Source organism: Tachyglossus aculeatus, chromosome 21 (genome assembly GCF_015852505.1).
Source record: "Tachyglossus aculeatus isolate mTacAcu1 chromosome 21, mTacAcu1.pri, whole genome shotgun sequence".
Lineage (NCBI taxonomy): Eukaryota > Metazoa > Chordata > Mammalia > Monotremata > Tachyglossidae > Tachyglossus > Tachyglossus aculeatus.
This window is the reverse complement of record NC_052086.1, coordinates 10,536,079-10,563,525: the sequence shown is the minus strand read 5'-3', so window position 1 is coordinate 10,563,525 and position 27,447 is coordinate 10,536,079. Positions and strand designations below refer to the sequence as shown.

General features: G+C 52.5%; 1 protein-coding gene across 2 annotated transcripts in view; it reads left to right on the top strand.

The window, feature by feature from the left end:
• Positions 1-5,888: 5,888 nt before the first annotated feature.
• RHBDF1 (rhomboid 5 homolog 1) overlaps positions 5,889-27,447 on the top strand; it is a 33,767-nt gene continuing 12,208 nt past the window's right edge. Inside the window, exons 1-3 of one of the 2 annotated variants that reach the window (XM_038763295.1) lie at positions 5,889-5,905; positions 25,331-25,473; positions 27,030-27,169. In XM_038763295.1, coding sequence (XP_038619223.1) covers positions 25,354-25,473; positions 27,030-27,169 — 260 coding nt within the window. In that variant the 5' untranslated portion in view covers positions 5,889-5,905; positions 25,331-25,353. Of the gene's footprint in view, positions 5,906-19,790; positions 19,904-25,330; positions 25,474-27,029; positions 27,170-27,447 lie in introns of those variants that run through there. The other variant, XM_038763294.1, reaches the window with a different exon arrangement.

Below are 27,447 nucleotides of genomic sequence, written 5' to 3'. Positions count from 1 at the left end.
TAGACTGTGAGGTCGTGGGCAGGAAATGTGTCTGATGTTGTAACGTCCTCTCCCAAGCGCTTAGTATGCTGCTTCGCACACAGTTAGCGCTCAATAAATATGATTGAATGAATGAACCAATGAAGGGGGGCCCAGGCATCTGGAACAGTGGGATTAAAAAGAAGGCGGCGGTCCAGAGGCCTGGATTCCTGCCTGGGGAGTCCAGTAGAGAGGGTGGAGAGGCTGGAAAGGCCTGCCCCTCTTGTCTGGAAGTTCCTTAAGGGCAGGGTATGTGTCTCCCAACTCTGTTATATTGTCCTCTCCTAAGGGCTTAGTACAGCGCTCCGCACAGTGCTTGGCACACAGTAAGCGCTTAACAAATACCAACATTAATATTATTAACCGCTTAAAAATGCTGTTTTAAAAAAAAAGGAGGAGGGTGAATGCTGGCAGAGCTAGATGAGCCAATCAATAAATGCAATTGATTAATTGATCGGCCCAGAGATGCCAAGAAGGTTGACGGGACTTTAGTGCAATGTCTGAGAGGGAGCGGCGGGTGAGGTGAACTTGGGGTTCAACTGATTCTTCAGGCAAAATTCTTCAGTCAGCAAGATTCTCTGGACCCCTCCCTCTGATCCCCTAGAACCTTAGCATGGATTGCTGTGTGACCTTAGGCCAGCCACTTAACCTCTCTGAACCACCCTCCCCCAACCCATCAAGGGGGCGGGGAGGGGGGGAAACTTCCCACCGTCCTGGGGCCGGGGGAGAACCGGAGGGTCTGAGGAAGTGGGGGAGCCCCCCCGAAGGAAAGCAGAAGAAAAATCTCCAGTCCAGCGTGACTGTTTCTCGGGGTCAGTACCCTTTCCCAGAAAAGGGAGGAGTGAGCACGGTGTGGGGCGGGAGGGTTGGCTGAAAGCTGACCTGTTGGCCTGCAGCCTCTGTGACCAGGCTGCAGCTGCGGAGGGGAGAGGAGAGGAGAGGCGAGCCAGGCCGGCCCCTCCTGGCCTTCTGGCCCAGGCCCCAGCTCTCTGTGGGCTACCTGGGGGTAGTTGAGGGCACTGGGCTGACTTTCAAACTGTCAGTAACCTTTCCCTCTCCCAGCTGCCCCCCACCCTCCCGGAGCCCTGGGAAATGGGTGGAGTCCCTGCTCCATGAGGGAGAAGCCCCCACCCACCCCTGCGGACCACCCTGAAAGTCTTTCTCCCCCCACCATCTCCCTCCACCCCGACCCCTGAGATTCATTCATTCACTCGATCATGTTTATTGAGCGCTTACTGTGTGCAGAGCACTGTACTAAGAGCTTGAGAGAGTATAACAATAAACAGTGCCATTCCCTGCCCACAACGCAGCTTACGGTCTAGAGGGAGGGCTGCCTTGTCTGGACTCCAGGACAGGCCTGGGGAAACCTCCTTCTCCTCATTTTCCTCCTTCTCTTCCTCCTTCAATCAATCAATCATATTTATTGAGCGCTTACTGTGTGCAGAGCACTGGACTAAGCGCTTGGGAAGTACAAGTTGGCAACATATAGAGACAGTCCCTACCCAACAGTGGGCTCACAGGCTGGGCAGTGGGTAATTGGGCCCGAGAGAGACCCCTCCCAGAGACAGAGGGAGGGATGAAAGACCTCTCAGCCCTCCGAAAGGACCAGTGTGTTGTGGCCAGAGACCCTACCCCAATTCCCAAGACTTCGGGAGAGCCATTTTGAGGGGTGGCTCCGGCCTGAGAATTATAATAGTAATAATGATGGCATATGTTAAGCGCTTACTATATGTCAAACACTGTTCTGAGCGCTGGGGGGGGGAATACAAGGTAATCAGATTGTCCCACATGGGGCTCAAAGTCTTAATCCCCACTTTACAGAGGAGGTAACTGAGGCACAGAGAAGTGAAGTAACTTGCCCAAAGTCACATAGCTGGTAGGTGGAGCGGGAATTAGAACCCACGACCCCTGCCTCCCAAGCCTGTGCTCTTTCCATTGAGCCACGCTGCTTCTCCAAGAGAGAAGGGAGGGAGAAGGAGGTGGTGGAGGAGGAGGAGGGGGAAGGGAGGAGGAAGGGGGAAAAAAAGAGAAGCAGTGCGGCCTAGTGGAAAGAGCTCGGGCCAGGGATCCAGAGGACACCGCCGCGTATCTGCTGCGTGCCTTGGGGCTGGACACTTGACTTCTCTGTCTCTCGGTTTTCTCATCTGTAAAATGGGGATCGAGATGGTGAGCCCCGTGAGAGACATCAGTTGGGTCCAACCTCATTGGCTTGTATCTACCCCAGCGCTTAGTACAGTGCCAGCCACACTGTAAATGCTTAACCAATGCCATTTAAAAAAAAAAAAAGAGGGAGGAGGAGGGTGAATGCTGGCAGAATCAGGACCCAGTCCTCTCCCGGATACCCCCAGGACCCAACCCCCTCCTGGACCCCCACAGTCCCTGAGCCCCTCCCCAGCTTTTAATGGGTTTAGCAGCAGGGTGGGCTATGGATTGAGTTGATGAAGAAATGTACATGTCCTAGGGAAATAGAGAGAGCAGAGTACCGCCCCCTCTCAGAGCCCCAGCCAGAATCCCACCTCCCTGGAGCTCTCCTGAACCCTCTCCTCCTGGGGCTAGCCCCCTTGTTCAAATGGGGAAATCAAGGCCCAGGAAAGTTAAGGCTCCACCACTTATAATAATAATAATAATGATGATGGTATTTGTTAAGCGCTTACTATGTGCAAAGCACTGTAAATGCTGGGGAGGTTACAAGGTGATCAGGTTGTCTCACAGGGGCTCACAGTTTTAATCCCCATTTTACAGATGAGGGAACTGAGGCCCAGAGAAGTGAAGTGAGTTGCCCAAAGTCACACAGCTGACCAGAGGCTTATATGTACCCCAGCGTTTACTACATTGCGCGGCACACAGTAAGCGCTAAATAATGCTACAATTATTATTATTATTTATTATTATTAGGAGTCTACAGGACTGGCCCTGATGATGATGATGATTGTGGTATTTGTTAAGCGCTCACTATTTGCTAGGCACTGTTCTGAGCACTGGGGTTGATATGCAGCTCCTGTCCCTCATAGGGCTCACAGTCTTAATCCCCATTTTACAGATGAAGTAATTGAGGACCAGAGAAGTGAAGTGACTTACCCAAATTCACAGAGCAGACAAGTGGCAGAGCCAGGATTAGAGAGAAGCGGCGTGGCGTGGTGGCTACAGCCCCGGGAGTCAGAAGGTCAAGGGTTCTTATCCCAGCTCCGCCACTTGTCCGCTGTGGGACCTTGGGCAAGTCGCTTCACTTCTCTGGGCCTCAGTTCCCTCATCTGGAAAATGGGGAGTGAGACTGTGACCCCCCACATGGGACTGGGACTGTATCCAACCTGATTAGCTTGTATCTACCCCAGTGCTTAGTACAATGCCTGGCACATAGTGGCACTTAACAAATACCATTCTTCTTATTATTATTATTAATAGTAATAACCCAGGTCTTTCTTCCACAGCTGGTACAGCAGCCGGGCGTGGGTTCCCGGCCGGAGAGGTCCGGTCTCCCCACTCCGGTCCATCCTCTTCTGGCCGCCGCAGCCCACGGCTTCCGTCGGGGCCTGGGCCCGGGCCCGGGCCCCGAGCATTCCTGGGTTGTGACTCAGCGGGGCCCTTTGGCAGGGAGGAGGAGGGAGGGATGAGATGAAGCCCATCTGGACCATCCCAGGGGGCCGCCCCCACAACACACCACACGCTTACACAATCTTAATCACGCCCCGTCAAACACTCATACACACTCACCCACTGAACTACCCATGTTGGAAGACGACACGGTTAACACACACAGTGACACGTACAGATACACACACACACCCCCACGCCAAGCAGACTCCAACTCCCAGTGAACACAAATGGTCACTCTCAGACACACACAAATGCACAAACACAGGTCATCATCATCAATTGAGCGCTTACTGTGTGCAGAGCACTGTACTAAGCACTTGGGAAGTACAAGTTGGCAACATATAGAGACAGTCCCTACCCAACAGTGGGCTCACAGTCTAAAAGGGGGAGAGAAGGTCGTCACATACATACAGTTTCATACAATTTCATACAATTTCATACATACAATACATACAAAGTCTAAAAGGTCGTCACATACATACAATTTCCACAAAAGGTTTAACACAACATCCACTCTCATGTAGACACACTTTAACTCCCATGAAACTAGGGGTACACAGGCATATACAAATCCACATATACTCTTACAAACAGATATACACACATACTCTCACATACACCCATGTATTCAGTGAAACATACGTGTACACCCACTCATGTTAATCACAAATACACACGTGGACTAGAGGAGGTGGGGTCTCCCTGCTCTTCCTCCCTCTTAGACTGCCAACTCCATGTGGGACAGGGACTGTGTCTGACCTGATCATTTCGGTACCCACCCCTGCCCTGAGCACACTTAATAAATAACGTCGTTGTTTTTACTGAGCGGGGAGCATGGCCTAAAATCCCAGTGTCCCCCAAGAAGCCTTCCCTCATTAAGCCTTAACACCCCTAGTCACCGGCCGCTTGTCAGCTGTGTGACTTTGGGCAAGTTACTTAACTTCTCTGTGCCTCAGTTCTCTCATCCTGATCACAACCTGATCACCTTATAACCTCCCCAGCGCTTAGGACAGTGTTTTGCACGTAGTAAGCACTTAATAAATGCCATTATTATTATGTGGCATGGGCGTGGCTAAGGTGGATGAGGGAGTGGCGAGACGAGTCGTGGGCGTGGCTAAGGTGGGGGTGGGTGTGGCTTGACAGGGCGTGGCTTAGGCGGATGGGGCGTGGCTAGTCGGAATGTGGGCGTGGCTAAGGTGGGCAAGGTGTGGCTAGATGAGGTATGGGCGTGGCTAAACCCGACGAGATGTGGCTGAAGTGTGGGCGTGGCTAAAGCGGTGGGCGTGGCTAGACGGAGTGTGGACGTGGCTAAGGCCGTGAGCCCACTGTTGGGTAGGGACTGTCCCTATATGTTGCCAACTTGTACTTCCCAAGCGCTTAGTACAGTGCTCTGCACACAGTAAGCACTCAATAAATACGATTGATTGACGAGGTGTGGCTAGATAATAATGATGGCATTAATTAAGCACTTACTATATGCAAAGCACTGTTCTAAGCGCTGGGGAGGTTACAAGGTGATCAGGCTGTCCCGCAGGGGGCTCGCAGTCGATCCCCATTTTACAGATGAGGGAACTGAGGCGCAGGGAAGGGAAGTGGCTTGCCCAAAGTCACACAGCTGACTAGATGAAGTGTGGGCGTGGCTAGACGGAGTGTGGGCGTGGCTAAGGCGGGAGGGGCGGCTAGACGGGGGTGTGGGCGTGGCTAGACGGAGTGTGGGCGTGGCTAAGGCTGTGAGCCCACTGTTGGGTAGGGACTGTCTCTATATCTTGCCAACTTGGACTTCCCAAGCGCTTAGTCCAGTGCTCTGCACACAGTAAGCGCTCAATAAATACGATTGATTGATTGACGAGGTGTGGCTAGATAATAATGATGGCATTAATTAAGCACTTACTATGTGCTGGGGAGGTTGCAAGGTGATCAGGCTGTCCCGCAGGGGGCTCACAGTCTTAATCCCCATTTTACAGATGAGGGAACTGAGGCGCAGGGAAGGGAAGTGGCTTGCCCAAGGTCACACAGCTGACTAGATGAAGTGTGGGCGTGGCTAGACGGAGTGTGGGCGTGGCTAAGGCGGACAGGGCGTGGCTAGACGGGGTGTGGGCGTGGCCAAAATGGGCGGTGCGGGGGTGTGGGCGTGGCTAAGGCTGAGTGGGCGTGGCTATTGAGTGGGGGCGTGGCCGATGACCCGGGGGCGTGGCCGAGACGGCGGCGTTGGCGGCGAGTCTGTCTCCGGCGGGGCGCTCAGTAAAGTCGGAGGCGGCCAAAGGCGGCCCGCTCCCCCCGGGACCCCCGGACGGTAAGGCCGTGTGGGCGCAGCCCGGAGGGCCGCCGGGAGGAGGAGGACGGGGGGGGCCGGTGTTTGGGAGGGGTCAGGGGGGCGAAGGGGCACGGGCACAGACACAGACGTGGGGCCCGGCCCGGCCCAATGGGAAAAACAGACCCCGGAGACGAGTCACGACGCCCCCCCCCCCCCCCCAGTGTCCCGTCCCTTTCCGTCCTGGGCTGATTCCTCCGGCCCTTGGGCGGCTCGGGAAACTGAGGCACCGACGGGGTCCTCGGCCTGTGCCCCCGGGCCGTAGGGAGGGAGGAGGCCCCCCCGCCTCATTGGGAGCCGCCGAGGGGTGAGGGCTGGCATGGGGGTCACTCTCCCTGTTAGCCCCCACTCCCCCCCAGTTTGGTCCCTAAAGGGTAGGGGGGTTGACCAGTATCTTGTGCCAACTGGCTAGTGCGCCCAGGGAGGTCAGAGGTCGGGGGAGGGGGCGAAGGGGCTCTCCTGGATCCCAGAGGGTCCCGCTGACCGCCCCCTCCCTACGTATTCAGGCCCAGGGATCCAGGGATTCCCCCCCTCCTGCCCACTCCCCATCGCCGCTCGGGGGTCGGCGGGGTCTGCTTGGGCCAACCCCTCTGCTACCTCCCCCCTTCCTCCTCCTCCTCCTCCTGGGACCCCCGCCCCAAACCCGGCCGTCCTGCCCCACTCCCTTGGCCGGAGGGGGAAGAACGGAGATGGGAGAGAGGGGGAAAGGGAGAGAGAGAGAGAAAGAGAGGAGAGTGCGAGGGAAGAGAAAAAGAGGGGAGAGAAGACAGGAGAGAAGAAAGTAAGAGAGGAGAGTGAGAGAAAAGAGGAAAAGAGGAGAGAAGAAAGAGGGAGAGGAGGAAAGAGGAAAAAGTGAGAGGAAAGAGAAAAAGAGAGAGAGAAGAAAGAGGAGAGAAGAAAGTGAGAGAGTAAGAGAGGAGAGAGAGAGAAGAGAAAAAGAGGAGAGAAGAAAGAGGGAGAGGAGGAAAGAGGAAAAAGTGAGAGGAAAGAGAAAAAGAGGAGAGAGAAGAAAGTGAGAGAGTAAGAGAGGAGAGAGAGGTAAAAGTGAGAGGAAAGAGAGAAAAAAGGAAAGGAGAGGGAAGAGAAAAGAGGAAAGGAGAGATAAAAAGTAAGAGAGGAAGGAGATGGGAGAGTGAATGGGAGAAAAAGGGAGAGAAAAAGAGGAAAGGAGAGATCAAAAGTAAGAGGAAGGAGATAGAAAGAGAGGAGAGAGGAAAAATGTTGCCGTTTTGTACTTCCCAAGCACTTAGTCCAGTGCTCTGCACAGAGTAAAGCGCTCAATAAATACGATGGAATGAACGAATGAATGAAAAAGAGAGGAGAGAAGAGAGACAGAGGAAAAAAAAAAAAGGGAAAGGAGAAGAGCCAGGCCCCAAACAGGCTTTTCTGGTTTGGGGCTGAGCTGGAGGCCGAGGTCTCCCCCACCCCCCCAGGCCACGCCCCCCCTGGGGGGGGGGTCGGGGGGGGGTCTCTGGGCTGCCCCTCTCTCCTCCCACCCCTATGCCCCAACTTGCTGCTGATAATAACGGGGTAGGTGGGGGGCTTTAAGAATCGTAGTCTTTTTTAAGTCCTTATTACGTGCCGCACTGTACTAACCGCTGGGGTGGATACAAGCAAATAATGATAGTTGGGGTATTTATTAAGTGCCTACTATGTACCAGGCACTGTACTAAGTGCTGGGGTGGGTACAAGCAAATGACGATAGTAATAACTGTGGTATTCGTTAAGTGTTTACTGTGTGCTAAGCGCTGGGATGGATACAAACAAATAACAATAATAGTTATTATTGTGGTATTAAGTACTTACTGTGTGCCGGGCACTGTACTAAATGCGAGGATGATTATGAGCAAATAATAATAATTGTGGTATTTGTTAAGCATTTATTGTGATCCAGACACTTGTACTATGCACTGAAGGGGATAGAAACAAATAATAATTATTGTGGTATTAAGCGCTTACTGTGTGCTAGGCACTGTACTAAATGCTAGGGTGGATATAAGCAAATAATAATTGCGGCATTTAAGTGCTTACTGCGTGCCAGGCACTGTACTAAGCACTGGGGTGGATACAGACAAATCAGGTTGGGCCCAGTCCATGTACCACACAGGGCGCACAGTGTTAGTCCCCATTTTACAAATGAGGCAACTGAGGCAGAGAGAAGTGAAGTGATTTGCCCAAGGTCACACAGCAGCCAAGTAATAGCGGGACTAGAACCCAGGTGCTCCTACTCCCCGGCCCGGGGCCCTAGCCACTACGCCGTGGTTTTTGTTAAGCACTTACTACGTGCCAAGCACTGGGGACAGATGCGAAGTCATCGGGTCTCAGGCGGAGCTCTCAGTCTAAATAGGAGGGAGAAGAGAGTTTGAATCCCCATTTTCCAGATGAGGGAACTGTTACAAATCTATAATTCTATTTATATTAAGGCCTGTTTTACTCGTTCTGATATATATATATATATATATACGTCAATAATTCTATTTATATTGATGCTATTGACCCTCTGACTCCCAGGCTTCCCCACAATCCTGTCTGCACAGAGAGGGGAGGAGTGTCCGTCCATCATCCGTCCGTCCAGCGGTAGGGGAGGATTTGTTGTGTGGGAGGTGGCTATGCCTGGTGTTGTTTCACTGCTTTGCCTAGATCTGTCATCATCATCATCATCATCAATCGTATTTATTGAGCACTTACTGTGTGCAGAGCACTGGACTAAGCGCTTGGGAAGTACAAATTGGCAACATATAGAGACAGTCCCTACCCAACAGTGGGCTCACAGTCTAAAAGGGGGAGACAAAACCAAACATACTAACAAAATAAAATAAATAGAATAGATATGTAATCAATCAAACCTTTACAGCGCCTCTGGACTGTGAGCTCGTTGTGGGAAGGGAATGTGTTGTCCTCTCCCAAGTGCTTAGTACAGTGCTTTGCACACAGTAAGGCTCAATAAAGGATTGAATGAATGAATGAACGGCCCCCGACTCCAGTGAGCCCACCAGCCTGGCCAACCCAGGCACCTGGGTTCTAATCCTGTCTCCACCACTTGCTTGCTGCTGTGTGACCCTGAGCAAGTCACTTCACTTCTCTGGGCCTCGATTTCCTCCTCTGTAAAAACGAAGATTAAGACTGTGAGCCCCACGTGGGACAGGAACTGCGTCCGACCTGATTAGTTGGTATCTACCCCAGTTCTTAGAACATAGTATGCGCTTAAAAAAAGTCATCATTATTATAATTATTATGGACAGTCATCCAGATGGACCGTCCAACTCTCAAAACAATCAATCGATTGTATTTATTGTGCACTTGGTGCTGAGCATTGGGCTAAGCAATTGGAAGAGGATGATACGACAGAGTTGAAAGACATGTTCCCTGCCCACAGTGAGTTTTGAATCTAGTGCAGACATTAAAATAAATTTCAGGTAGGAAAAATGGTAGAGCATGAGGATATATGCTGTGCTGTGCCTTGGGCTGGGGTTTGAGTGCCTATCAAAAAGCTTAAAGGGGACACACCCAAATGCGTAGGCGATCAATTGTTTATAATCAATCAATCGTATTTATTGAGCACCTAGGTGTACAGAGCGCCGTACTGAGCGCTTGGGAGAATGGAACGTAACAGAGTAGGTAGACACGTTCCCTGCCCACAGAGAGCGTACAGTCTAAAGGGGAAGACACACATTCAGATAAATAAATTACAGGTATTAATAGGGAGGGTGAATTGGGTGGGGAAATGAAATATTGGTCAGGGAAGGCCTCTTGGAGGAGGCTTTGAAGGTGGTAAGAGCGATCGTCTGGCAGATATGAAGAGGGAGGGCATTCCAGGCCAGAGGCGGGATGTGGGCGAGGGGTCGGCGACGAGATGGACGGGATGGACAGGCAGTTAGGTTGGCATTAGAGGAGCGAAGGGTGCGGGCTGTGTTGGGGCAGAAAAACAGTGTGGTTTAGTGGAAAAAACTCAGGCCTGAAAGTCAGAGGACGTGCAACCCTGGGCAAGTCATTTAACTTCTCTGGGCCTCAGTCTCCTCAACTGCAAAATGGGGCCTCAATCCCTGTTCTCCTTCCCACGAGCCCCATGTGGGACAGAGATTGGGTCCAGCTGAGGGCCAATGTACCCCGGCACTTAGTGCTTACCACAGAGTAAGCGGTTAACAAATACCATCGTCATATTAGAATCGGAAAGCAGCGAGTAAGGTAGGAGGGGGGAGAGCTTATGGAGTGTTTTCAATTCATTCAATTGTATTTATTGAGCGCTTGCTGTGTGCAGAGCGCTGTACTAAGCGCTTGGAAAGTACAATTCGGCAACAGAGAGAATCTCTATTCGGTCTCAGTGATGACTCCCCCTTCTCCCTCCCTGACTCTCCCCAAGTAACCCAGCAAGGAGCATCCAACCCCCCTGACCGTCCCCTCTCCATCCAGGGAATGTCCGTCTGTTATTATATCGTACTCCCCCCAAGCACTTAGTCCAGTGCTTTTCACACAGCCGGCGCTCAATAAATACAGTTGAATGAATGAATGAATGAATCCCTGACTTTCTCCCCAGTGACCCAACGCACATTTTTCCATAAATTTACCCAAATCCCTCTGGGCCCTGCTGGTGTTTCCGGTTGCCTAGTTTCCTGTGGGAATGGATTCCCCGTGCTCGCCCCCTGCCCCTCCCTCACCAGGCGAAAAAGGGTTTCCTGCCCCCCACATTGTAATAATAATAATAATGGCATTTATTAAGCGCTTACTATGTGCAAAGCATTGTTCTAAGTGCTGGGGAGGTAGCAAGGTGATCAGGTTGTCCCACCGGGGGCTCACAGTCTTAATCCCCATTTTACAGATGAGGTAATGGAGGCCCAGAGAAGTGAAGTGATTTGCCCAAAGTCACCCAGCTGACAATTGGCGGAGTCGGGATTTGAACCCATGACCTCTGACTCCAAAGCCTGGGCTCTTTCCACTGAGCCACACTGGTCCCCCTCACCCCGGTGGAAGTTGGGGAACAGCCCTGCCGGTTCTTCCCTGTCCATCCCCTCCCTTTTTTTTTGTTGTTTTTTAAAATGGTATTTAAGCGCTCGCAAGCGTGGTGTAGCGGATAGAGCCGTGGCCTGAGAGTCAGAAGGTCATGGATTCTAATTCTGCCTCCGCTGCCTGTCTGCCGTGAGGCCTTGGGTTGTGTCGCTTCACTTTTCCGGGCCTCATTACCTCATCTGGAAAATGGGGATTGAGACTGTGAGCCCCACGTGGGACACGGACTGTGTCCAACCCGATTTGCTTGGACCTAGTGCGGTGCCCGGCACAGAGTAAGTGCTTAACTATTATTAGTTAAGTAAGTGCTTACTAGTAAGTGCTTAATTATCATTATTATTATTATTATTATTGTCAGGCACTGTATTAAGCGCTGGGACATATTCCCTGCCCACAGGGAGCTTATAATCTAGAGCGGGGGGAGACGGACATTAAGATAATTAAATAAATGACAGAGAGAGACATAAGTGCTGTGAAATGACCCAAGGTGGTTTGTAGCCAAGCCATCTAGGGTAGGCGTCCCCTGGCTCTCCTTAGATTCCTGGTCCGGGCACGGGGCTGGCATGCGGGGAAAGAAGGGAAGGAGGGAGCTGGAGAAGCAGTGTCACCTAGTGCAAAGGAGAGCTCGGGTCTGGGAATCAGAGGATCTGGGTTCTAATCCTGACTCTGCCACTCGCCCACTGTGAGACCCTGGGCGAATCACTTCGCTTCTCCGTGCCTCGGTTACCTCGTGTGTAAAACGGGATTAAGAATATGAGCCCCAAATGGGATCCGATTATTTCTACCCTAGTGCTTAGTACAGTGCTTGGTATATAGTAAATGCGTAACAAATCCGTTATGAGCAGGGAATGCGTCTACCGACTCTGTTATAGCGTTTTATCCCAAGTGCTTAGCACAGCGCTCTGCAGATGGTAAGTGCTCGATAAATGCGATTGATTGATTGATTGATTATTATTATGAAGTGGCTCTGCCACTTGCCTGCTGTGTGACCTTAGGCAAGTCACTTCACTTCTCTGAACCTCAATTCCTTCATCTGTAAAATGGGGTTTAAGAGTGTGAGCCCCACGTGGGACAGGGACTGTGTCCAATATGATTAACTTATATCTACCCCAATGATTAGAACAGTGCTTGACACATAGTAAGCACTTAACAGGTACTCTTATTATTAATTATTATTATTAGGATAGAGTACAGGCCTGGGAGTTAGAAGATCATGGGTTCTATCCCCAGCTCTGCCAGTTGTCTGCTCTGTGATCTTGGGCAAGTCATTTCACTTCTCTGGACCTCAGTTACTTCATCTGTAAAATGGGAATGGAGACTGTGAGCCCCATGTGGGACAGGAACTGTGTCCAACCCAATTTGTTTGTATCCACCCCAGTGCTTAGTCCAGTGCCTGGCACGTAGTAAGCACCTAATAAATACCAAAATAAATAAGTAAATATTATTATTATTATCCTCCTTCCCTACCCACCCTGTCCAAGCTGTGGGAAGGGGAGTCGGGTTTCTTAGCTGCCCTTGGGGGCTGGATTCTGTCCTGTCGTGGAAGGGTTGGGAAAGACAGGACTGGGTGTCCCTGGAGTCGGCCCTGGCTGGGTGGGTGGTTGGGCGGGGGGAATCCCATTCCTCCCCTACCTTCCCGTTTGTTCCCAGCCTCTCCAGACCGAGGGGCTGGGCTATACCCCCATAATAATAATAATGAGGGTATTTGTTAAAGCGCTTACTATGTGCCAAGCACTGTTCTAAGCACTGGGATAAATACAAGGTAATAAGTTTGCCCCCCGTGGTGCTCACAGTCTTCATCCCCATTTCACAGATAAGGGAACTGAAGCACAGAGAAGTAAAGTGGCCCAGAGCAGACATGTGACCGAGCTGGGATTTAAAAAAAAATAGTATTTGTTAAGCATATACTATGTGCCAGCTACTGTATTACATGCTAGGGTAGATGTAAGCTTTAGACACGGTCGTGGGCCCTCAAAGGGCTCACAGCTTTCGTCCTCATTTTACAGATGAGGCAACTGAGGCCCAGAGACGTGAGGTGACTTGCCCCAGGTCATACCGCAGACAAGTGGTAGAGCTGGTTTAGAACCCAGGTCCTCTGACTCTCAGGCTGGTGGTCTGTCCACTAGGCCGTGCTTCCCCTCCTCCTCCTCTCTTCTGAGAGTCCGTTTCTGCACCTGCCTAGAGGGAAGGCCCTGGAGACTCACTTTAGGGATGTGACCCCCCCCTCCTCAGAAACTCTCTTCACCCCATCCCAGCATGGACTAGAGCCCCGGAGCCTGGGAGTCAGAGGACCTGGGTTCTAAACCTCCCCCCGGCTCCGCCACTCGTCCGCTGCGTGACCTGGGGCAAGTCAGTGCAGTTCTCTGGGCCTCAGTTGCCTCATCTGCAAAACAGGGATGAAGACTGTAAGCCCCTTGTGGGGCAGGGACTGTGTCCAAAGCTCGCATCTACCCTGGGGCTTAATACAGTGCCTGGCACATAGTAAGCGCTGGACAGATACCATTTAAAAAATAATTCCGTGGTTGACCACTGCATCCCTTTCAGTTCCTTCCTGAGAGAAGGTGCCAACTCCCGGGTGGCACCCCCAAGTTCAATCCCTGGGGGGACAGCTATCAACCACCCTTCCTCTCCAGCCCCCAGCTTCTGGAGGTTTCTATTGCTTGCTGGCATGGTCACAGTGGGTGTCCACTGTGGAAAGATGGACAGCGGGCACTGCCCTCCAGGAGCTCCTTGAGTCTACAGGGTGGTGCCCGGTGGTTTTTGGCTTTTAAATGGTATTTGTTAAGCATTTACTTTGTGCCATGCTCTGTACTAAGCGCTGGGTTAGATGACAAGCTTATCAAGTCGGACACAGTCCCTGTCCCACACGGATTCACAGTGTTAATCCCCATTTTACAGATGAGGTCCTCTATACTGTGAGCTTGTTGTGGGCGGGAATGTGTCCGTCTGTTGTTATATTGTTATATTAAATAGAGTTATATTACTCTATTTATTTATTTATTTTACTTGTACCTATCTATTCTATTTATTTTATTTTGTTAGTGTGTTTGGTTTTGTTCTCTGTCTCCCCCTTTTAGACTGTGAGCCCACTATTGGGTAGGGACTGTCTCTATATGTTGCCAACTTGGACTTCCCAAGCGCTTAGTGCAGTGCTCTGCACACAGTAAGCGCTCAATAAATACGATTGATGTTGATGATGATGATATTGTCCTCTCCCTTGCGCTTAATATGGTGCTTTGCACACCGTAATACGGTTGAATGAACGATTGAGGTCACTGAGGCCAAAGAGCAGTGAAGCAACTGGCCCACGGTCAAACAGCAGCAGACAAGTGGCAGAGGCGGGATTAGAACCCAAGTCCTTCTGACTCCCAGGCTCTATCCACTAGGCCACGCCGCTTCTCCCGGACCCCTGGAGCCCTCCAAAGGGGGGCAAGGCAGCGCGTTCATCCGAACCCCGAGAGTCCTCTTGACCGTGAGCTTGCCGTGGGCAGGGAACGTATCTGTTAGATTGTTATTCCATGCTCTCCCGAGCGTCGAGTACAGTGCCGGGCACATGGTAAGCGCTCAATCAATACGATGGACTGGGCGACTGAGAAAGCAGGTCAACCTGGGGTTGGCGGGGGAAGGAGGGTGCCGTCTTTGGAGCCGGGAGGATGGGTAGGAGTAAACAGCGGAGCCCGTGAAGACTGGCAGAACTTGTTAGGAGGCCCGCTTGCTTCATTTCACCGCCGCTCGTCAAGCCCCAGCCGTCCGGCCAACCCTTCTCCTCAAGTTTGGTGACGGGGCCGGGAACGTGGGCAGCCTGGGCACCGCGGGGGTGCCCGCTCCGGGGCCGGGCGCGGACCGGACGGCGGGGGAGAGCCGCTGCGCTCGGTGCCCATCCGGATTAGCTGTGGCTTTCGAGAGCTGTAGCTCGTGGTGGAGTGGGTGGAGCCCGGGCCTCGGAATCGGAAGTCGTGGGTTCGAATCCCGGCTCTGCCACGTGTCTGCTCTGTCGCTTCACGTCCCCGGGCCTCGGTGACCTCATCTGTAAAATGTATATATGTTTGTACATATTTATTACTCTATTTATTCTACTTGTACATATCTATTGTATTTATTTTGTGAGTATGTTTGGTTTTGTTCTCTGTCTCCCCCTTTTAGACTGTGAGCCCACTGTTGGGTAGGGACTGTCTCTGTATGTTGCCAATTTGTACTTCCCAAGCGCTTAGTACAGTGCTCTGCACAGAGTAAGCGCTCAATAAATACGATTGATGATGGTGATGATGAAGTGACTTGCCCAGGGCCACACAGCAGGCCGGTGGTGGAGGTGAAATTAGAACCCAGGATTCCCGATTCGTAGGTCTGTGCTCCATCTGTGAGGCCACGCTGCTTCTCTCTTCTGTGAATATGCTCTCATTCCAGTTCGGCATAGACCAGTTATGCAAATTTTCTGTTGGCTCACATTTTGGGGGTAACTAAAAAATCTGAATAAACAAGCGGCAGTGAGGAAAGAGTTGAACTGGAATTGCATTTGAGGAGCATTGTGGCCTCGGAGAAAGACCACAAGTCTGGAAGCTGGGAGACCTGGGTTCCAATCCCAGCTCTGCCACTTGCCAGCTGTGTGACCTTGGGCAAGTCATTTCTTCATCTGTCAAATGTTCTCTGCCCCCTCTCTGTTTCTCTTGTTTCTTTTAGACTGTGAGCGCCTTTTAGACTGTGAGCCCACTGTTGGGTAGGGACTGTCTCTATATGTTGCCAACTTGTACTTCCCAAGCTCTTAGTACAGTGCTGTGCACACAGTAAGCGCTCAGTAAATACGATTGATTGATTGAAATGGGGATTTAAATATCTGTTCTCCCTCCCTCCCTCCCTGTGAGGGAGCAGTTATACTGTCCCCTCCCAAGCGCTTAATACAGTGTTCCTCACACAGTGAGCACTCAATAAACTGTATATTTTACTTGTACATATTTACTACTCTATATTTTCTTAATGATGTACATATTGCTATAATTCTATTTATTCTGACGGTTTTGACACCTGTCTATTTGTTTTGTTGCCCGTCTCTCCCTTCTAGACTGTGAGCCCGTTGTTGGGTAGGGACCGTCTCTATAGGTTGCCGAGTTGTGCTTCCCAAGCGCTTAGTACAGTGCTCTGCACACAATAAGTGCTCAATAAATACGATTGAGTGGATGACTAGATGATTTGCCCCGTCTCCTCTTGGTCTGGCTGGCCGGCCCTCCACAGGCAGGCGATGCCAGGACAAGCCCTGGCATGGCCCGGAGCGGGCAGCTCGCTCATCGGATCGCAATGTAGGAGCCCCCCCGGAGCTGACAGAGACCCCCTACCTACCCGCCTACCCCCTCACCCGCTCCGGGCCTGGGCCCAGAGAAAATGCCAGCCACAGTGGAAATAAATCCCTTCTCTCAGACTGTTACCGCCTGCAGACATCAGTCAATCAAGGGGATTTATTGAAGGCTCATTATGTCTGGACCGTGAACCGTTTTTATTTTTTCCTTTTTATGGTATTTGTTAGCAATTGTTATAATAACCATTGTGGTATTCGTTCAGCATTTATGTGCGGAGCACTGTACTAAGCGCCGGGCTGGATCCAAGCAAATCAGGTTGGATACAGGCCCTGTCTCACGTGGGATGCACGGTCTCATTCCCCACTTGAATAATAATAGTAATCATAGTATTTGTTCACTGGGCACGGGGGCGGGGAGGGAGACCGGGAAAAGACTCTCCCTCCTGGGTGGGGGCTTCCTCCCCCTCCGGGGCCTGTGCCTGCACTTGGAGGGGAAACACCCGCCCCTCTCCTCCCCCTCTAGCACCGCCCCTATCCCCATCTAATAAAAATAATAATAATAATAATAATAATAATAATAACAATAATACAGTGCTTGGCACATAGTACGCCCTTAAGAAATACTATCATTATTTCTAGCCAGGAGCATGGTGGGGCAGGGGAGAGTCCAAGAGGGTAGCGAGGGTCCCTAAATGTTTCCTCTCAGGGTCCCAGTGCCCCCTGCAAAAGCAGGTCCTGACTGTGACCACGGAGCACAATCAATCAATCGTATTTATTGAGCGCTCACTTTGTGCGGGGCACTGTACTAAACACTTTGGAGAGTACAGCACAACCGTGCAACAGACACATTCCCTGCCCACAAGGCATTTACAGTCTAAGGACCAATGCAGCTTTTTTGTTGTTGTTTTAAGGTATCTGTTAAGTACTTACTAGGTGTCAAGCACTGTTCTAAGCGCTGGGGTAGATACAGTTTTATCCAGTTGGACACAATCCCTGTCCCACATGGGGCCCACAGTGTAAATTGGAGGGAGGAGGATTTACTCTGCATTTTATAGAAGAAGTAACTGAGGCACAGAGGAAGTGAAGCGACTTGTCCAAGGTCACACAGCAAGGAATCATCATCATCATCAATCGTATTTATTGAGCGCTTACTATGTGCAGAGCACTGTACTAAGTGCTTGGGAAGTACAAATTGGCAACATTTTGGGAGAGCCGGGATTCGAATCCAGGTCTTTTGCCTCCGTGGCCTGTGCTCTTTCCACTAGGCCATCCTGAAGAGCTGAGGGAACAAATGGTCCTTATAATACTAACCCCTTGAATGAGGGATGCCTCTATTTTCCCAATTATCTCGATTTTATCTCATGATCTGGGTGAGACAGGTAATCATCATCCCTATTTTTCCAGGTGAGGAAACTGAGGCCTAGGGAAGTTAAAATGACTTGCTGGGGTCACCCAGCAGGCCATCAATCAGTCAGTGGTATTTATTGAACACTTTCCTGTGTGCAGAGCGGGAACGAGAAGTCCGGCCTTCTCACCCTCAATCCCGTGTCCTCGCCACTTGGCCACCTGTCCTCAGTGATGATAGTAATAATAATTGTGGTATTTAAGTGCTTACTATGTGTCAGGCACTGTACTAAGCGCTGGGGCGGACGTAAGCTAATGGGGTTGGACATAGTCCCTATCCCGCATGGGGCTCACTGTCTCAATCCCCGTTTTCCAGATGAAGTAACTGAGGCCCAGAGAAGTGAAGTGACTTGCCCAAGGCCACACAGCAGACAAGCGGCGGAGCTGGGATTCGAACCCGTGACCTTCTGACTCCCAGGCATGGGTTTTATCTGTTATGCCATGCCGTGAGGGAATGGGGGGTGAGTCGAGGGTGGAGCCCAGCTTCCGGAGCGGGAGGATCGGGGTGCCAGGACAGGCTGACTGACAAGAGAGTTGTTTTTTGGGCCGAGGGTCTGCCCGGGGCTGTTTGCCCCCCAACCTTGGCCTCTCTGTCGTCGCTGAGACCGAGCTGGTCCGTTCATTCATTCGTTCAATCGTATTTATTGAGCGCTTACTGTGTGCAGAGCACTGTACTAAGTGCTTGGAAAGTACAATATAGCAACAAATAGAGACCATCCCTGCCCAACAACGGGCTCACAGTCTAGAAGGGGGGCGGACAGACATCAAAACAAGTAAACAGGCATCCGTAGCATCAATATAAATAAACAGAATCATACCTATACGCACATCATTAATAAAATAAATAGAATAAATATGTACATATAGGCACAAGTGCTGTGGGGTGGGGAAGGGGGTAGAGCAGAGGGAGGGAGTCAGGGCGATGGGGTGGGGAGGAGGAGCAGAGGAGAAGCGGGGCTCAGTCTGGGAAGGCCTCCTGGAGGGGGTGAGCTCTGAGTAGGGCTTTGAAGGGATTTGATTGTATCCACCCCAGCGCTTAGTACAGTGCCTGGCACGTTGTAAGCGCTTAAATACCACCATTGTTATTATTTGAAAAATACCACAATTATTATTGTTATTATTGGCTGTGTAGTACCACCTCCGTCTCGGGACCCCTGGCAGAGCTCCGGCTTGGGCGGGCGGCGGGCATGGGGCCCACCCTTCCCTGGGTGGCCTGGCAGCATTGGCATGTGGCCTGGCACTGGCCACACCCCCTTCCCCTGCCGTCGGTGGGCCCAAAATTCATCCATTCATTTATTCAGTCAATGCCATATGGGGACTCTCAGGGCACTTTCCCGGGGAGGGGGAAAGGTGGGCAGGGGGAGGTATCAGGGCTGAGTTTAAGGGTTGACCAGGCCCTGCCACTGGCTGGCCCCCGCCCCACCGAGTCCTCCCTCTCCCACCCCCACGCCCCGGAACAGGGCCTGTTCTAATGTCCTGCCCACGGGGGCCTCCCTGTTCCGAGGAGAGGAAGAGGCCGGGATCCATCCCACCTGCCAGCCAGCAGAAAGGACACTGGATTCTGGTCCCACCAGGCGCTAATAATAATAATAGTGATGGCATTTGTTAAGTGCTTACTACCGTTCTAAGCGCCGGGGTAGATACAAGATCATCAGGTTGTCCCACGTGGGGCTCACAGTCTCAGTCCTCGTTTTCCAGGTGAGGGAACTGAAGCCCAGAGAAGTGAGGTGGCTTGCCTAAGGTCACACAGCAGACAAGCGGTGGAGCCAGGATAAGAACCCACGTCCTCCGACTTCCAATCGTGGGCTCTCGCCACTAGGCCATGCTGCTTCTCATCTCTCCTCCCGCACTGCAGCCTCACATCCTCTGGCCCCTGGGGTTACCGGTCTTCTAGGGACCCCAGACCCCAGCCATCATCTTGGGGGGCCGGCAGGGATCCCGGTCCCCCTCTAAGGCGAGAAACGCCCTGCCCCTCCCCCCTCCCGATCCTCCCCTCCTCTCCCACTCTCCCCCCCAGCCCAGGAAATGTTTACATCGGTCTGCGCCGAGGTCCATTCTCTAGCCAGGAAGTACCCCCTCCTCTCCGTCCCCTCCCTCCGGCCTCGTGGCCGGCCTCACTGCCTCCAGCCGGCCCCAGCCCCAGGCCCTGGGTTCCCATCCCAGCCGGCGGTCCGAGCCCGGAGACCCCCCACCCCTGGTCAGCAAGTGCTCTCCGCAGACGCCGGTGGGGTCCAGTGGAAGTGACCGCAGGTTTTTGGGCCCTCCCGCCCTCTGCCCCGGTTCCACAGGTGAGCAGAGAGCCCGGGCCCCTGCCCCATCAGCCAGGCTGGCCAATGGGCGGAGAGGATAACGGCGGCCTGGGTTCGCTGGGAGGCAGGGGAGGGGCAGGTACCTCAACCCGGGCCCGGGTCCCCTCCTGAGAGGGTGGTCAGGGGAAGGGGAGCCAGGTCTGGTGGACAGTGGGCAAAGGGGTGGGCCTGGGTGGGTGACCCCTGCCCTCAGTACCTTGCTGGGGGGTAGCTATTGGGGGGATTACACAGGGGTCACCAACAGGGGTGGTGCTTTGCTCTCCCCTCCCTGCCCCAGACTCACTGCACTGCCAACCTTAATAATAATAATAATGATGGTATTCGTTATTGTGTGCCAAGCACCGTTCTAAGCGCTGGGGTAGATACAAGGTCATCAGGTTGTCCCATGTGGGGCTTACAGTCTTAATCTTCATTTTCCAGATGAGGTAACTGAGGCCCAGAGAAGTGAAGTGTCTTGCCCGAGGTCACATGGCAGACAAGTGGCGGAGCCAGGATTAGAACCCATGACCTCTGACTCCCAAGCCCGCGATCTCGCCGCTAAGCCCCGCTGCTTGGCGGACTCTGTGTGTGGGGACCGAACAGGGAGGGGAGGGGAGAAGGCGTGTGCTCTGAGGTCACCCTCTTCTTCCGAGGTGAGGGCGGGTTGGCTTGGCCCGGGCTCCGGGTTTGAGATTCAGGGGTGTCCTGCTGAAGGCCGTCGGCAGGGACTCCAAGCCCCGGCCTAATAAAGACCGCCGTGGAATTTAAGTGCTTTTGCTGCGTCAAGCACTGTACCAAACACCGAGGTAGTTAGTGTGGCCTAGTGGATAGAGCCCGGGACCTGCCTTCTAATCCCGGCGCCGCCACGTGTCTGTTGGGCAAGTCACTTCTCTGGGCCTCAGTTACCTCATCTGCAAAATGGGGATTAAAAGTGTGAGCCTATGCGGGACAGGGACTGTGTCCAACTTGATTAACTTGTATCTAAGTGCTTAGAACAGTGCTTGGCACGTACTAAGCACCTAACGTGAACCATAATCAAACACGTGCTGGGCTCGGGACTACAATTCCCGGCATTCCCAGGAGCCACACATGGGCCGGAATACCTGCCAGAAACGCGATCGCATGAATTTCTTGGCCGGCGCCGTGGTCTGAAGGCAGAGCGGCTCAGGCTCCAGCCCCCGGTCAATCGAGGGTGTTTACTGAGCGTTTACTGCGTCCAGAGCGCTGTATTAAGCGTTTGAGCAGAGGGCAGGACTTCAGGCCCCTTTATGAGTGGGAGGAAAGAGAGTCGGGGCCTGGCTGACTCAGTGTTGGGCAAGATCCTGTGTGACTTGGTCTTCTCCTCTATGAAATGGGGTCAGGGATTCAAGTCTGTCGGGTCAGTGTTGCTCAGACTTGGAAAGGTTTCAACCGGACCCTAGGCTTCTCCAAAAGAGGTTAGTCAGAGGTCATGCCACACTGGCCCAAAGGCAAGGGTCGGGGTGGGGCAGGAGGGACTGGTCCTGCCAAGCCTCGAGAAGCAGTGTGGCTCAGTGGCAAGAGCCCGGGCTTGGGAGTCAGAGGTCATGGGTTCTAATCCCAGCTCTGCCACTTGTCAACTGTGTGACTCTGGGCAAGGCTTCTGTGACTCAGTTCCCTCATCTGTAAAATGGGGATGAAGACTGTGGGCCTCGTGTGGGACAACCTGATTACCTTGTATCCACCCCAGCCCTTAGAAGAGTGCTTGGCGCATAGTAAGCGCTTAACAAATACCATCCTCCTCCTCTGTGAAGGTAGTTGTTTAGGTCATCCAGACCAGCCCCCTGCCTCCATTGGAGGTGGCTCAAATCCTTGCCGGAAGGTGGGTAGGGAGTGGTTTAAATTCCCCCTGCCCCAGTCCAGCTAGAGCACGGGGGCGAGGGGGAGGGACAGAGAGAGGAGAAGACTTGGTTACCCTGCCCTTACCAGAGACTGGTACCAGAGACTGGTAAGAGACAGTTTGCCCCGCTCTCTACTCTCCTGCTGTTGGGAGAGGAGGGGGCTGTTAGAGTAGATGGGCACTAAAGTGCTTTTGGAGAAACACTAATGGCTGGAGGAAGGGGAGTCAATCTGGGAAGGCTCGCTAGAGGAGGTGACCTCAATTAGCTGAAGAGGAGTGGGGAAGCCATTCCAGGGGGAAGGTCAGGCAAGCAGCAGTTCCGGGGTCGAGGGTTAAGGGTAGGACCAGGGTTGTTGACGCTTAACGCTTAGAGAAGCAGCGTGGCTAGAGAAGTAGCGTGACTCAGTGGAAAGAGCATGGGCTTTGGAGTCAGCGGTCATGGGTTCAAATCTCGCTCTTCCAGTTATCAGCCGTGTGACTTTGGGCAAGTCACTTAACTTCTCTGTGCCTGTTACCTCATCTGTAAAATGGGGATTTGACTGTGAGCTCCCCGTGGGACAACCTGATCGCCTTGTAACCTCCCCAGCGCTTAGAACAGTGCTTTGAACACAGTAAGCGCTTAATAAATGCCATCGTCATCATCATCATCAACACCAGCCCTGGGCTCCCTCCGTCGGAACACCTAAACCTCCACTTGTCTTTGCCGTACCTCAGTTTCCTCATCTGTCAAAGGGGGATTAAATGCTTGTTTTTCCTCTTCTTTAGATTGTGAGCCTAGTGTGGGACAGGGATTGTTTCCAACCAATTGTGTATTTGCCCCATCGCTTGGCACAGTGTGTGGAATGTAGTAAGCACCCAATACTGCCACTTTACTATTATTATTATTATTCATTCAGTAGTATTAATTGAGCAGTTACTGTGTGCAGAGCACTGTACTAAGTGCTTTGGAGGAGTACAATACTAAAATATACCGTGACATTCCCTGCTCACAATTAGCTTACACTATAGAGGGGGGAGACAAACGTCGATACAAATAAATAAAATGACAGGTATATAAGTGCTTTGGGGCTGCGAGTGGGGAAGAGCAAAGGGAGCAAGTCAGGGTGACACAGAAGGGAGTGGGAGATGAGGAAAAACGGGGCTTAGTGTGGGAGGGCCTCTCGGAGGAGGTGTGCCTTCTCTAAGGCTTTGAAGGGGGGAAGGGTAATTGTCTGTTGGATTTGAGGAGGGAGGGCACTCCAGGCCAGAGGCAGGACGTGGGCGAGGGGTTGGTGGCGAGACAGGCAAGATGGGACCACAGTGAGAAGGTTGGCATTAGAGGATTAAAGTATGTAGGCTGGGTTGTAGAAGGAGAGAAGCGAAGTGAGGTAGGAGGGGGCAAGGTAGAGAAGTGCTTTAAAGCCAGTGGTGAGGAATTTTTGTTTGATGCGGAGGTGGATGGGCAATCAGTGGAGTTTTTTGAGGAGTGGGGTGACGTCCTGAATGTTTTTGCAGAAAAGTGATCCGGGCAGCGGAGTGAAGTACGGACTGGATTGGGGGGAGGCAGGAGGCTGGGAGGTCAGCAAAGAGGCTGATGCAGTAATTTAGGTGAAGATGGGATGAGTGATTGTATTAATGTGGTAGCAGTTTGGAAGAAGAGGAAAAGGGATTTTAGTGATGTTGGGAAGGTGGGACCCACAGGATTTGGTGACGGATTGAATGTGTGTGTTGAATGAGAGAGGGGAGTCAAGGATAATGCCGAGGTTACGGGCTTGTGAGACAGGTGCCATCTATTGCCAACTTGTACTTCCCAAGCGCTTAGTACAGTGCTCTGCACACAGTAAGCTCTCAATAAATACAATTGATTGATTGATTGTGATGGGAGAGTCACGGGGAGGACAGCGTTTGGGTGGGAAGATAAGAAGCTCTGTTTAAGACATGCTAAATTTGAGGTGACGGGAAGACATCCAAGTAGAGAGGTCTTGAAGGCAGAGGGAAATGCCAGACTGCAGGTGGGGGGAGAGATCAGGGCTGGAGATGGAGATTTGGGTATCATCTGCATAGAGATGGTATTGAAGCCGTGGGAGCGAATGAGTTCTCCAGGGGAGTGAGTGTGGATGGAGACTAGAAGGGGACCCAGAGCTGACCCTTGAGGGACACCACAGTTAGGGAGTGGAAGGCAGAGGAGGAGACTGAAAGTGAGCGGCCAGAGAGATAGGAGGAGAACCAGGAGAGGACAGAGTCAGGAAAGCCAAGTTGGATGTTTCCAGGAGCAGGGGGTGATCCACAGTTTGGAAGGCAGCTGAGACGTGGAGGAGGATTAGGATGGAGTAGAGGCCGTTGGGTTTGGCAAGAAGGAGATCATCAGTGACCTTTGAGAGGACGGTTTCTGTGGAGCGAAGGAGACGGAAGCCAGATTGGAGGGGGTCCAGGAGACAAGTGGAGGAGAGGAATTTGAGCCAGTGGATGTAGACATCTCCCTCAAGGAGTAGAACTAGGTGACCACCTCATAAGGAGAAGCAGCCTGGCCTAGGGCCTAAAGCCCGGATTAGAACCCCAACTTGGTCGCTTGTCTGCTGTGGGACCTCATTCATTCATTGACTCTATCGTATTTATCGAGCACTTACTGTGTGCAGAGCACTGTACTAAGCGCTTGGAAAGTGCAATTCGTCAACGGAGACAGTCCGTACCCAACAATGGGGCACACACTTCTCTGAGCCCCTCATCTGGAAAAATGGGGATGAAGACCAGGAGCCCCACGTGCGGCAGGGACTGTATCCAACCCTATTATCTTTGTAGACTTTTTAGACTGTGAGCCCACTGTTGGGTAGGGACTGTCTCTATATGTTGCCAACTTGTACTTCCCAAGCGCTTAGTACAGTGCTCTGCACACAGTAAGCGCTCAATAAATACAATTGATTGATTGATTGATCTTGTATCTACCCCCAGCGCATAGCACAGGGCCTGACACAAATAGCCGTGGCTCAGAGCACGGGCTTTTAATTCAGAGGTCATGGGTTCCAATCCTGGCACCACCAATGGTCAGCTGTGTGACTTTGGGCAAGTCACTTCACTTCTCAGGGCCTCAGTTCCCTCATCTGTAAAATGGGGGTGAAGACTGTGAGCCCCCCCCTGGGACCACCTGATCACCTTGTAACCTCCCCAGCACTTAGAACGGTATTCTATTTATTTTATTTTGTTAGTATGTTCGGTTTTGTTCTCCGTCCTTTTAGACTGTGAGCCCGCCGTTGGGTAGGGACTGTCTCTATATGTTGCCAACTTGAACTTCCCAAGCGCTTAGTACAGTGCCCTGCACACAGTAAGCGCCCAATAAATACGATTGATGATTGATTGATTTGCACATAGTAATACTTTAATAAAATGCCATCATTATAAATACCGTCGAATGAAAAAAAAAGACATTGGCGGGGGGGGGGGGGCCTGGTGTGGCCTGCCCAGCCCGTTTTCCTGAGGAGTGTCTCCCCCTGGCGGCCGGCCGGAGGCTTGCACAGGCGGGGAGGATGGGGGCGTCTCCCCCAGCAACCAGCCCCCCGCCCCGGCCTGACCGCCTTCTCGATGCCCCCCCCCAGAGCCCCCGCCCTGAGAAGGGGCCATGACGGAGGCGCGGCGCGACAGCACCAGCAGCCTCCAGCGCAAGAAGCCGCCATGGCTGAAGCTGGACATCCCCGCCCACGCCGGCCCGGGACCCGACGAGCCGCCCGCCTTCCTCCAGGTGAGTCATGCGCCTGCGCAAGGGAGGGGGCCCTGAGGAGCCCGCCTTAGGCCAGGGCAGTTATGCGCCTGCGCAAGGGGCGAGCCCGCCTTCGGCCGGGACAGTCGCGCGCCTGCGCCAAGGGGGCGGGGCCGTCACGCGCCTGCGCAAGGGGGCGGGGCCATAGGGGGCGGGGCCGGAGGAGCCCACCTCTGGTCAGGTCAGTGACGCGCCTGCGCGAAGGGGGCGTGGCGCGCTTGCACGAAGGGGCGGGGCCCCCGAGAAACCCACCTTCGCCCAGGCCAGTCGCGCGCCTGCGCGAAGAAGGGGGCGGGGCCCGAGGCGCCCGCCTTCCTCCAGGGCATTCATTCATTCATTCATTCATTCAATCATCATCATCAATCGTATTTATTAAGCGCTTACTATGTGCAGAGCACTGTACTAAGCGCTTGGGAAGTCCAAGTTGGCAACATCTAGAGACAGTCCCTACCCAACAGTGGGCTCACAGTCTAAAAGCGCTTACTGTGTGCACAATCGTATTTATTGAGCGCCTACTGTGCGCACAGCGCTGTACTAAGCGCTTGGGAAGTACAAGTCGGCAACAGATAGAAGAGCTATGAGAAGCAGCGTGGCTCAGTGGAAAGAGCACGGACTTTGGAGTCAGAGGTCATCATCATCAATCGTATTTATTGAGCACTTACTATGTGCAGAGCACTGTACTAAGAGCTTGGGAAGTTCAAATTGGCAACATCTAGAGACAGTCCCTACCCAACAGTGGGCTCACAGTCTAAAAGGGGGAGACAGAGAACAAAACCAAACATACTAACAAAATAAAATAAATAGAATAGATATGTACAAGTAAGATAAATAGGGTAATAAATATGTACAAACATACAGGGGTTCAAATCCCGGCTCCACCAATTGTCAGCTGTGTGGCTTTGGGCAAGTCACTTCACTTCTCTGGGCTTCAGTTACCTCATCTGTAAAATGGGGGTAAAGGCTGTGAGCCCCCTGTGGGACAGCCTGATCACCTTGTTACCTCCCCAGCGCTTAGAACAGCGCTTTGCACATAGTAAGCGCTTAATAATAAATGCCATTATTATAGATAGAGACCCAACAACGGGCTCACAGTCTAGAAGGGGGAGAGAGACAACAAAACAAAACATGGGGACGGGTGTCAAACCGTCAGAATAAATAGAATTACGGCTATATGAACACTAGACTATAGGAACTTTTAGACTGTGAGCCCACTGTTGGGTAGGGACTGTCTCTATGTGTTGCCAACTTGTACTTCCCAAGCGCTTAGTACAGTGTTCTGCACGCAGTAAGCGCTCAATAAATACGATTGATTATTAACAAAATAGAGTAGTAAATATGTACAGGTAAAATAAGTAGAGTAATAAACCTGTACAGATATATACAAGGGCCGTGGGGAGGGGAAGGGAGTAAGGCCTAGAGGGGAGGGATGGGGAGGAGGAGAGGAGAAGGGGGGCTGAGAGTGGGAGCGGGGGCCTCTGCCGGGCACCCGGTTACTCACCGTTTCCCGTTCCCGGTTCCGTTCGGGGTCCCACCGGCAGCCGCTGAAGCGGCAGAGCTTTCTGCGGAGCGTCAGCGTCCCCGCCGAGGCCTCCTCCCGCCTGCCCTCACCGCACGCCGAGGGGCCTCCCCGCAGGCCCGCCCTCCACAGGCAGACCTCCATCACCCAGACCATCCGCAGGTGCCGTGACCCCCGACCCCTGACCCCCGACCCCCCGCCCTGGGCCCCCCCTCCACAGGCACACCTCCATCACCCAGACCATCCGCGGGTGCCCCTGACCCCCCACCCTGCACAGGCAGACCTCCATCACTTAGACCATCTGCGGGTTTCATTCATTCATTCACTTAATCGTAATTATTGAGTGCTTACTGTGTGCCGAGCACTGTACTCGGCGGTGGGGAACTACAAGTTGGCAACGGGCTCACAGTCTAGAAGGGGGAGACAGACAACAAAACATG